Source organism: Dicentrarchus labrax, unplaced genomic scaffold (genome assembly GCF_905237075.1).
Source record: "Dicentrarchus labrax unplaced genomic scaffold, dlabrax2021, whole genome shotgun sequence".
Lineage (NCBI taxonomy): Eukaryota > Metazoa > Chordata > Actinopteri > Moronidae > Dicentrarchus > Dicentrarchus labrax.
The window spans coordinates 21,394,628-21,406,503 of NW_026136721.1; the positions used below are offsets into that span (position 1 = coordinate 21,394,628).

At 44.3% G+C, this 11,876-nt stretch overlaps 1 protein-coding gene across 13 annotated transcripts in view; it reads left to right on the plus strand.

Annotated features, from left to right (window-relative positions):
• grin2bb (glutamate receptor, ionotropic, N-methyl D-aspartate 2B, genome duplicate b) overlaps nucleotides 1–9,940 on the plus strand; it is a 98,075-nt gene extending 88,135 nt beyond the window's left edge. For 11 of the 13 annotated variants that reach the window (XM_051384694.1, XM_051384691.1, XM_051384687.1 and 8 more), the window contains 2 exons: nucleotides 674–912; nucleotides 3,485–9,940. In XM_051384694.1, coding sequence (XP_051240654.1) covers nucleotides 674–912; nucleotides 3,485–5,881 — 2,636 coding nt within the window. In that variant the 3' untranslated portion in view covers nucleotides 5,882–9,940. The remainder of the gene's footprint in view (nucleotides 1–673; nucleotides 913–3,484) is intronic. The other 2 variants (XM_051384699.1, XM_051384700.1) reach the window with 2 other exon arrangements.
• Nucleotides 9,941–11,876: the final 1,936 nt, after the last annotated feature.

Genomic DNA, 11,876 nt, shown 5'->3' on the forward strand with positions numbered 1-11,876 from the left:
CAAGAGCTTTAATCAAGTAACGGAAAAATTTGCTTCGCTTTCTGTGTGAACACGCCTTAACACTGCCACTGACGTCACTTACTGAGGTTCACTTAGGTAAGAAACTAGTTAACAGCGAGACAAACACACACACAAACATCTATACACAAAACAGGGTTATGCAAGCATTGGGAAAATATATACCCCCTTGATCTCACACAGACACTCACAAAAAATCGGTGCAGATCAAACAAATCTCTCTGGACGTGTCCTCCCCCCTTAGCAGTCCCCCCGGGGATGTGGAACGTAGGGGAACACATTTTAGGGCGGAAACGCTTGTCACATGACCACACACACTTCCTCCCTGAGGAGTGTCAAATCCCAGCAGGCAGTGTTTTTTTTTTTTCCCCACAACAAAGAAGGGATAGCCTTGCATAAGCAATCCTTAATGAGGATGCTCCTTGGGGGCGGCGTTCACTCAAAATAATGCAACATGACATTGTTGCACGTACGTGAGACCTGAGCTGTTTTTGGCATCAACTCCCCTTCCACAAATGTGTCCTCTCTTTTTGTACTCACACTTGCATGTCCAGACAGCTACGGGTGAACTCATCCCAGTACGCAGGTCACACAAACAGTAACACCCAACCCATCGGTTCAATAACCTGTGTATATATGTCTCTCTTTCGTCCAGGTGATATGGAGGAGTTTGAGGCCCTGTGGCTGACGGGCATCTGCCACAATGAGAAGAACGAGGTGATGAGCAGTCAGCTGGACGTGGACAACATGGCGGGGGTCTTCTATATGCTCGGAGCTGCCATGATTCTGTCATTAATCACCTTCATCTGTGAACATTGGTTCTACTGGCAGCTACGCTTCTGCTTCATGGGCGTGTGCTCCGGAAAGCCTGGGTTCACCTTCTCCATTAGCAGAGTGAGTGCGCTTGTGTTTTATTTTAGGTCTGACCTTTGTCCTCCTGACAGAAAGATCATAGAAGTGGTTGTTTTAAAACCACTGGCTGTGGTTGAGGTGTATCTAGTCCGTCAGGGGGATACGATGACTCACCTGACTTACCTGTGGCTTTTTTAGCCCAGGCAGTCGTTAAATAACAAAAGTCAATAGCCTCTCCTGCTATACGAACAAAACCGATCTTCACCTAACACTGCAAATCAGTAGAGTACAATATAACCATACATTTTTAAAAAAAAGAATGAATATAACCCATCATTCCCTATCATTTAGTGTGTATAATATTGTATTGCACATTTTTTTATTAAAATAACCAGGACTATTAGGAAATGAAGTCATATTTGATGTGAAAAGGTTTGTTGGGAAACGTATTTTATTAGAATTCTGAAGGTGTCAAGTATGAAAAGCTCTTTACAGAACAGAAACACAACAAACAACGGCTATCAACATGTTGAGTGACAGTGAGACCAACCAGCATCAGCGTGAAAGCATCACTGAAGCCTCCGTTCCTGACGGGGTTACCAGAGCCTGCAGTCTTTGAGAAAGTCCGCTATTTATCAACTTAATGTTGCTGAAATAAAAGCCACTTACTATGCTGCACATTCTCAGCCGGTGACCTGAAGGTGTGTTTGTGGATGTCGGAGAGCTCATCTCAGCATGGTTACGACTCTGTTCAAATGGGTCACTTAACAAGGTGTCTCAGTGTTATTGATGCAGGTTGTTTAGGTCCATATAAATAATCACTTGAGGTGTAATTCATTTGCATAATGTTAGCTTTTAACAAACAGAGCTGCATGCAGATTGCCTCAGTTATTATTTGCCAGAGAAAAGGACACTAGTGTTTATGTGTTTGCTGTAAAGGCTGAAGGTGTTTTCTAATTGTAATGTAATTTGGTTTACACCTACTCAGACTGAAAGAACCTAAAACTCAGATCTGGCCTTGACTTTACAAACACACACAATCTCCCACTGTCTTTGTAGCTCCTGAAACTAATATTTTTATGCAGAACATAAGCACCACTTTTTGCATTGTAGCTTTAAGATTCACACTGAGCTCTAATGTGCTCGAGACTACTTGTTGCATTACGACATCCGCTTTAAGTGCATGCACGTTTCAAGAGTGGCTCCAGTTAGTCAAGAGTGGTTCTACGGCGAGATATCTTTCATACATTTTCATGCCTGGTTTTAACACTCAAGGTGCAACGCGCGAAAGAAAAAATACTAAAGCAACATTCAAGAAAATTGCAGTCCGTATACAGTATATAGAACGTGTGAGGATGGACAAGTGATGAGACTACAAAGGGCTAATAAAATACAGAGGAAGAAAAAGAGATCAGTTAGGGAGAGTCATGATAAAGAATAAAACCGGCAGCGGGACAAAGGCAGAGTAGAAAAGAACAGACACAGCGGTGTGCCAGTAACCTCTGTTCTATTACCTTTCACAGCAGCTGTAGTAGCTATAGATGTAGAGAGATAAAGACAGACAATCCCATTGGAGCGGCTGCCGCTCACCCGAGCGCCCGGAAACTGAGATAAAACAGGCACAAAGAGAGAATGGAGGCATAAAAGGAAAGAGGGTTGACAATTCAGATTCATGAATGTAGCTCGGTGACGGGGAAAGTGACTAAGAGACAGACAGAAACTGTTTCTGACAAGTTGACGCCTTTGAGGAATGTTGGCCCGCGCGCTGGCTGGTGGGTAGTGTGTCCTCGACCTTTCGGATTTGGCTGACGCCCCGACCACAGATTCCCTCATCCCCCATTTGAACATGCTTGTTTTGACTACATTCGCAAAAGCTTTCCCCGCTGCTGAAAATCCTGTTTTGACCAACAAACCAAAACAAACACATGTACTGATGGATTAATCATTTTGAATAGATGATCGTTAACGCATGTGTCTCTGATATCAACGGAGAGTCAGACAAACTTTTTACAAAGTGATTCATTTCCTTGACAGTGTTTTTTTCATGAAAGGGAAAAAGAGTAAAACAATCATGAGATAGAAAGCCAGTGGCACCAGTGTCAGCTGAATTTAAATGACATTGATTAAACCTATTGATTGGTGGTCAAAACAGTGATCTTACTGCACCCCTTGTGTTATCAATCAAGGCTTTGATCTGCTCATTTCCCTCTCCCTCAGTTCTCTGTGTCTGAGGTGAAGTGTTGAGCAGCAGCTGTGAGGGTCCACGCTGTACCCCTGAGAAAAGTCATTTATGAACTCAGCCCCTATTACTGTTTAATAGTGTGTAAACAAGAGGGTGGTCAGAGGGAACATGGCAATGCATTAACCTCTCTCTGCCTCTGTCTGTCTCTGTTTGCCTCTCTCTCTCTCTCTGTCTGTCTGTCTGTGGTGTTTGACTCTCTAACATTAAATCCCCTGTGGTTCTCGATTCCTTACTACTGCCACACATTTTACTGTTGTTTCCTTCTCACTTCATATCTGGCCACTCTCACTCTTATTCTTCCTTCCTCCTATGGCCTGTCTCACCCTCTCTTTCTCTCTCTACCTCCCTTTTCTTGTAATTTTTACACTCCAGGGTATCTACAGCTGCATCCATGGGGTACAAATTGAGGAAAACAAGTCAACCATAGACTCACCCTCAGCCACCATGAAGAAGAACATGAACAACACCCACTCCAACATCCTGCGGTTGCTCCGTACTGCCAAGGACATGACGGCCGTCCCGGGCATTAACGGCTCGCCGCACGCCGCACTGGAGTACAGCCACAGCGGCCGTGACTCGGCTATCTACGATATCCAGGAGCATCGGCGTAGCTTGGTGGGTCACCCTGTTGACTGTAAGTCAGCGCCGGCCTACCTGCCAGAGGACAACATGTTCAGTGACTACATCAGCGAGGTGGAGAGGACTTTTGGGAACTTGCCCCTGAAGGACAACAACCTGTACCAGGACCCTTACCTGCACCACCACCCGGCCTCGGCTCTGGGTATGTCCGGCCCCCCGCCTAATAGGCCGCGTAGCTTAGGCAGCACTAGCTCGTTGGAGGGGGGCATGTTCGATTGCGACAGTTTAGGGGGAGGGGTAGCACCCATCTTCACCACCCAGCCCCGACCCTCCATGACTCACAGGAATACCAATAAATTTGACCTGATTGCTGGCCACACCCCTGCGGATTCCAACCAGGGTGGGTTCAAGGGAAGCAATGTGTACGGGAGGTTTTCTTTCAAAGGAGGCGCATCCAGCACGGGGCTCATCGGGGGTCATGACAGGTACTGTGGTGGGGGTGGGGGAGGCTCGGGGGGCGATGATGGGAACATTCGCTCCGATGTTTCGGATATCTCCACGCACACCGTCACCTACGGCAACCTGGAGGGCAACAACAAGCGGCGTAAGCAGTACAGGGACAGCCTGAAAAAGAGGCCAGCCTCGGCCAAGTGCAGACGGGAGCAGGACGAGATAGAGCTGAGCGGCTTGAGGAGGAGACCCCACCACCACACCGTCCACCACCACTTCCCCCACGGGCCCCAGGCACACCGCACGGTCTCACCTCCCCTGGAGCGGAAGAGGGGAGGAGGAGGGGGTAATTCTTCACCTTACTTGTTCCGCAAAGACAAAGAGAACCTGAGGGATTTCTATGCGGACCAGTTCCGCTCCAAGGAGGGCAAGGCCAAGTGGGAGCAAGAGGGTGGAAGTGGAGGAAGTGGTGTGGGCGTTGGTAGCGGTGGCGGTATCTGTAAAAGCTTGGTACCTGTAGAAGACTTCCTCAAAGGTAAAGGCAAGAAGCCGGAGTGTAAAGGTGGGCTTGGCTCAGTGTCTGCAGGGCAGCAGGCCCACACCTGCTGGGAGAAAGGGGTCTCTGGGATAGGAGGGGGGGGCATAGCAGGGGGTGACTGGGAGTGTCGTAACTGCCACAGTGTGTGTCACCACGGTGGGGGCGTGGGAGGAGGCGGCACATGCCCAACTAGCGGGGTTGGAGGTAGCAGCAGTCGCCCCAGCTCCGCTAGCTGCAAACGCTGCCAGCCAAGCAACCTTTACAACATCAGCGAGGATAATAACATGGTGTTCGCTGGAGGGAAGAGTAGCGTAGGACCCAGTGACACACAAACTCAGGCACAGCGCAGGAAGCTAGGGCCAGGTGGGAGGGTGTTACGGAGGCAACACTCATATGACACATTTGTGGACCTGCAGAGAGAGGGGGCAGGCCGCATGGGAGGGGTCGGCGGGGGCGTTGGGGGGCAGTTTCCCCAGCCCCGAAGTGTGAGCTTGAAAGACAAAGACCGCTTCATGGAGGGCCCCAGCCCTTATGCTCACATGTTTGAGAGGTATGCAGGTGAAAGGGAGTCTTCCATGTTCGGAGGAATAGGTGGAGATAGGGCGAAAGGAGGCTCCTCCTTCAGTTTGTTCCGTGGAGGCGAAGGTGGGTTGCATCAGCGGTCGGTGGGGGAGAGAGACCTGAGGGACAGAGATAGAGCTATGATGGGAGGTGGGGGCTGTGGTGGTGGTGGTGGTGGTGGTGGTGGTGGTAGCAGAGGGGCTGGGACTTACTCCTTGTCTAAATCTCTCTACCCAGATAAGGTGAACCAGAACCCCTTCATCCCAACCTTCGGCGACGACCAGTGTCTATTACACGGTGCCAAACCGTACTACATCAAAAAGCCACAGACGCAGCAACAGCAGCAGCAGCAACTTCTCAACAACAGCCGAGGAGGAGGGGACTTCCGCGGCTCCATGGGAGCGACTTCCTATTTGCCCGCGTCCGCCACAGCTGGGGTGATGTCCAATGTGGCCCCCAGGTTCCCCAAAGATCTGTGTCTGGGCGGGGTGGGAGGGCCAATGGGGAACCACCACGGGGCCAGCAAGATACTGCCCGGGGTCAGGGACACGTTAGGTTTGGGGCAGGGACAGAGAACCTTCAACGGTGCCAGCAATGGACACGTTTATGAAAAGCTCTCCAGCATTGAGTCAGACGTCTGAGGGTTGAAGAAAGAGGCAGAAAGAGAGAGAGGAGATGAAGTGGGTGAAGAAAAGAGGGGGACAGAGAGGAACATACAGGGGGAAAAAGAGAAACAGCACGGGCTGGTGACCTCTGTGTGTGAAGAGAATGAGGAGACACGATACTGTGTGTGTTGTTCTCACTCCACTAAATGGAAAGAATTTGGACGATGCACAGAGGCCACTGCAGGCTAAGCTGTGGTGAAGTCCGGCGGGAGACAAGTTTTTAATGAGAAGAGAGGATTCTGGTGCTGCTCCGACGCTCAGAGAAAGATAGGGAGGGAGGGGAAAAAGTGAAATAAAATCTCCAGTCTCTGCTCTCTTCACATGCTCATTGTCTTTCCCTCCCTCCTGCAGTTCTTTAACACCAAAACAAACATTTTGTTTAGCTATGGAAATACAATCATGAATGAGAAATAACACTTCTGTTGAAGTAACAGGGTAAACTAATAATAACTGTATTGATAATGTTGATAATATTATTGAATATTATTCCAGTGTTTAATGATGATTGGTTTGGATTGTTTTTTTCAATTTTATTTATTTAAATAGTTCATGTTACATATTTGTATGATGTTAATTCTTTCTTAGCTTACCAATATTACAGGAGACTGGTAGACCAGTTGTCGGTACGGATCTTTTTTGGGTTCCTGTAATTTGGACTCTTCTTTGCTATTAATTCTTCATGTTTGGTTTTTTATACTTTTCTTACTTTTGAGTGCTGTAAAGTGTACGTGAAAGGCATGACTTGCTGAGTACATTCTATGTACTCGTAATTTGCAAAGAAGGTCTTTTTTTTCAGCTGCAGAAGCAACATCATCATACTGATTTGCCGTTTCCTCTCGTTTTTCTGCTCGGCAGTACCAAATGGGTCTCACATTTTGAGCTGGATGTGCCTTAAAGGATTAATACTGATTTTCTACACACAAGATCTGTTTTGTTAGTAGACAGATCCACCTGCAAACAATTAGTCGATTGATTTGAGGGTGAAAATACTCCTGAAAAAGTCTGATATGAGGGTAGAGTTTCATGACTGTAGCAGACTTTAACAGATGTTAGGATACAAAGCAAAACATAAAGAATTGCGGCAGCAGAGGAAGCTTAAATTTCTACATAGATCCCCAACAATAAAAATAACCTATAGCAGGATTACAAGGGTTAAAACCACAGTGCCATGATAAATACAACATTCCTGTGCCCCACCCCACCCAATTTATAAATAAAATTTCGAAGCTTTGTACTATTAACTCCGCAGTTAATCTATCAATTGCAATTAAATTTCCTTTGAATCATTTACAAAGAAGCTCAACGAGCTTCATCACTCTTCACCTCCTCAAAGTCCACTGTTCATTTTTACCACAGGTGACCCAACTACCCATTAAATACATGTAAATCACATTTAATGTCCACTTGTTGCGCTCCTCGTGTTTCATTGGGTCTGACTCAATTGGCCGTGACAGTTTTGCTGTTCAGGACAGGGACATAATGGACTCTCAGAGTGAGGCCTCTCCATTGCTGGGATGAGCAGCCTGGCATGTTAATTATTTCATGATTACGGGCTATAAGCCCTGCCTGCTGTATTAGATGGTCACATTTGAATGATGAGTGGAGTATAAGTGTTGAACGTTTTCACTCTGCTGGTGTAAAAGAAGGTTCGTGCTTAGAAATGGGGATAAATAGTACAGAAAACTGTAGTCTACTTACTATACAGCTACTGAATAGTCCCTGTGATATAAAGTAAAAATGGGACATTTTGGGAAATACACTTTTGTTTTTTTGCCGAGCATTAGATGGGAAGATTGAGACCGTTCTCATATCTGTACAGTAAATATGAAGGTACAGCCAGCAGCTAGTAGTTAGCTTAGCTTAGCAAAAAGACAGCTAGACTGCTTCTACCTGCAGGTAACAAAACCAGCACCTCTAATGCTCACTAATTAATGTGTTATACAGTATGTTATAACCGAAGTGTAAAAGTTATCTGCAAGACTTTCTTGTAGTCGCCATGATTCTGGCCTACAAACAATCAGCCAAGAAACAGTCCAACACATAACCTCATTTGTACACTTCCGTGGTTGTGCAGATAAAACAACTACAACTTAATTAGTTAGCTTCAGAGGTGCTGGTAGGTGGATTTTGTTACCTTTGGACAGGGTAGCTGTTTCCAGTCTTTGTGCTAAGCTAAGCTAACACTCAGTCATCATTTCTCTCTCCATGTTGCTCAAACTCACATTTTTCATCAAACAGAACATAAAAAGTAATTTCAGCATGTATTGTAACCTTGATTTCTCCCTCCACCGGACCATAATCTGTTTCACATGCTGAGATTTTGATGAAGGAAAGAATTTGCCCTCAAGTCCAAGGTCCTGTGTGGATTGTGTCAGCTGCTGACATTTGAGGAGGAAAAGAATAAAAGAGGAAGGCGGGAGAACGTAAACCGCTTCCTAAAAGCAGGAGGTACATCTGATAAAAAATAAGCATTGCCTTCGTTACAGATGGACTATTTAGATTAAAAGGCGGCTCCCAAATCCACAACATCAGACATTCAGGTCATCTCTGCTCTAACCTGTTATAAAGACGAACTTAGGTCTTATGGTCTTAATTTCCAGGGACTTTTAGTCATTTTGCCAAACCAAATTTTAATACCTAAGCACAATCTGACTGAATGGGTCCAATATTTAGTTTGTTGTACATCCCAGTCAAAACTTTAGAAGACTTTCCTTCTCTTGGTTGACAAGTCAGTATGTATGATACTAGGGGGTCTCTAGTGTTTGTAAGGACTTGCATGTATACACTTTTTCTTTATTTCTGTTTTTTAATCTTAACTTTTAGCCCAGAAAAAAATGGGTGTTTTTGAACAATATTTGGAATTTTATCAATTTCATTGGTACTGATGATCCATGTAGTACTGTAGGTGTGTGTGTGTGTGTGTGTGTGTGTGTGTGTGTGTGTGTGTGTGGCGTGTGTGTGTGTGCGTGTGTGCTTGTTTGTGCAAGAGAAGACACCAATCTAACAGTCCAAATTTTGGTTATACTTAAATATGGCTAAATTGATTTAAAAAAAACATCACTAGGATAGAAAACATTTTTTTTATTGTTAATGTTATACAAAGATCAGTTTTTTATTGATAGTTTGTGTAAATGCTTTTAAACAAGGTTGAGGTCTTGGTTAATTCATTCATTGTCACTGAAGAAGCGTTCTTCATCTCAACTACTTCTTTTTTTTCCTTTGAATATCTCAGTACGTTTCATTATTTCTGTTATTGTATGTGCCTGAATACATACGCTTGATTACCTCTGTGTGTGCTCATATGAAAGAGAGACAGAGAGTGTGTGTGAGAGATAACTGTTTATTGTACATGTATTATAAAACTGTATGTAAATACTTTACCTCACGCTCATGGACTTTTGATAAAAAAAACTGTACAAAACAGCAGAGAATAGATCTATTTGGGATAAATCTTTGATTCGTAGGTCCCCTTGCAAAATTGCTTTTGTATCGACTTCAGGCCAGGATGTGTGCAATCGTTTATTAGTACACAGTTGAGGTGCACATTTAATAAGTCGAGGTTTGTTGATGTGTTTTTGATTTTCTCTTGGATTTGGTCAAAGACCAGCTGAGACGGTTGTTTTGTCAAAAGGAAAAATTGTAAAGCATTAAAGTCATTCATGGATACACAGAAAGCACAATAGATCTATGGGAATATCTATTTGCATTTTTACAAGGTAGTCTCTCTTTTCTTTCTTCTCTTTGGCTAATCTTCTGTTTTTGTGTTTTACCACAGAAGATCGAACAACTCCATCCCCCCGAGCTGTACAGATTGTGAAAAATGTACATACGACAAAAATCTAGTTCACCCTCGCATTTTTTGTATGGAGAGAAATTACTTGTGTGAAGAGAGTATTTCGAATTTGATTGAATATTTAGTAATATTGAAAATGAGATTAAACACAGTCAATGTGAAAATAAGTGCTGAGAAATATTATTCTTCTGTCTCTTTGGAATAAAAGTGTTGAGTATTAATAAAAAATAATAAATCTCAAATTGACTTGGTCTTGTTTTATGTCATTTGTTGTGTCCACAGGTCGGCAGCAAGCAACGGGACGTCTTTCACGTGTTTATATTTGATATTCAAATGCGTTGAGTGCATGTTTGTAACAGATCGTATTATTATTACATCCCATAGGTCATCAGTGGAGCTGAGATAATGGCTGCAGCTGACTGTCATCTTCTGCTCTTTCACTGCATCTTTTATTTGCTCCTCTCTATCTTCTCATAAACAGGACTCTCATCATGTGCCAGTGATGGTACCCCACCATGTTGGACAAGTGTTTTTGTGGACCAAAGAGAAAATAAATAAAGAGGCTTGAGAATAAAAGGTGGAGGGGAGAGGGGGAAGAAGTATTGAGGGAAGGAAGAAGTGATGCAAACTGAACTGAGCAGCAGAGATCAAAGCCCCCCCCCCAAAAAAAAAAAACCTCACTCCCCCTCACTCTTCAGACGCTCTCTTTACTCTGAAAGCCTTGTCCAGCAACAGGAGTTATTTAAAGAAACCTGCAGGTTGGAAAATGTACCGAAGCCTTGTGTGTATAGATTTGGTGGGGAGATTTTGTAACATCTGCAGTCCTGGATGCTGACACAGAACGAGGTGAGGTGGTAGAAATAATCTTTTAATCAGTTTTATCTCCCGCTTCTTAAGAAACTCTTTACTATTTTCTCTCTCAGACGTCTTTTTTCTGCTCACTTGTTCTCTCCTCACGCCAACCCAACAATCTCAGGATGCATTGCAACACATGTAACTACTTCTTGACAATTAACTGTTACCTAGCAACTGGCTCTTTTTCCACAGATGGGGAGGGGGGAGGGGGGGTGTAGAAAGAGAGACAGAGAGAGATTTATACAGAATTCCCACCGCATCTTAACTGGATTGGATGCAACAATGCATTGACAATACAATACCAAAATGGAAAGTACAGCCTGAGCTTAACGCCCACACATAGCAGTGTAGAGAAGAAGAGAAGGAGGGAGATGGAGGAGGAGGAGGAAGAAGAGGAGGGGTGGTTGATGTACAGATTACAGTATGATAAAAAAAAAGGGGAGGATGAAACACATGCAGGGGAATCGCAGGCAAACAGAAAGGGGAATTGACAAGCTGCGAGTGTTCGGATGCAGGTTGAAAACGAGAGAAAAGAGGAGCCACGCTGCAGTATGTGGTGTGGATGACAAGTGGAGGAGAAGCAGAGAGAAACTGGTTGCTGTAGAAACACTTGGCAAAGTTTTAATGAAGGCATAAAGTTGGGATGCCTGTGCCCACAACATGAACACACGCACGCGATCACCATACGCAAACAAACAGTATAATTATGTTAGCAGATAATAGGCACCCCCTGCTGGGCCCTTGAGAACTGTCCCTGACTTCAGCTGAGCAAAAACAAAAGATCAAGCCTCCATGAATTAGTTGTAATGTCACATCTGATTACGGCAGCAGGCGAGCACTGACACCCTGTGGCAACAACATGGCATCCTCTGGTGTACTGTGTGTGTGTGTGTGTGTTTTTGTGTGCACAGGTAGGAGGGAGCATGACCTGGCTGCTCGTCTATTACTCATTTATTACTGAAGTGATGACAGATGCTGCTGGAATGTCTGGTGAAGGCACACGTGGATCACTGGGAATTTATTTTCTTTCTTGTTGTGTGTACACTGGCGAAATCCTTTTTTGTAGTTATATATAACTAAAATATGTTTTTCTTGGGTTTCTATGTATATTGTTTTAAAGGAATAGTTAAATTTAGTATTGCACTTGTATGAAATTGGGGATTCACAAAAAGGTTTAAAAAAGAGCCTGAGATATCCTGAGTTTTAGTTTCTAGCGGGGTTCAAGCTTCCAAAACACTGGAGACTACAATTCCCACAATGCAATGGCAGCCTGGTTACAATCGTTCTCGTATTATAGATAAATATAATGCTACACAACAATAT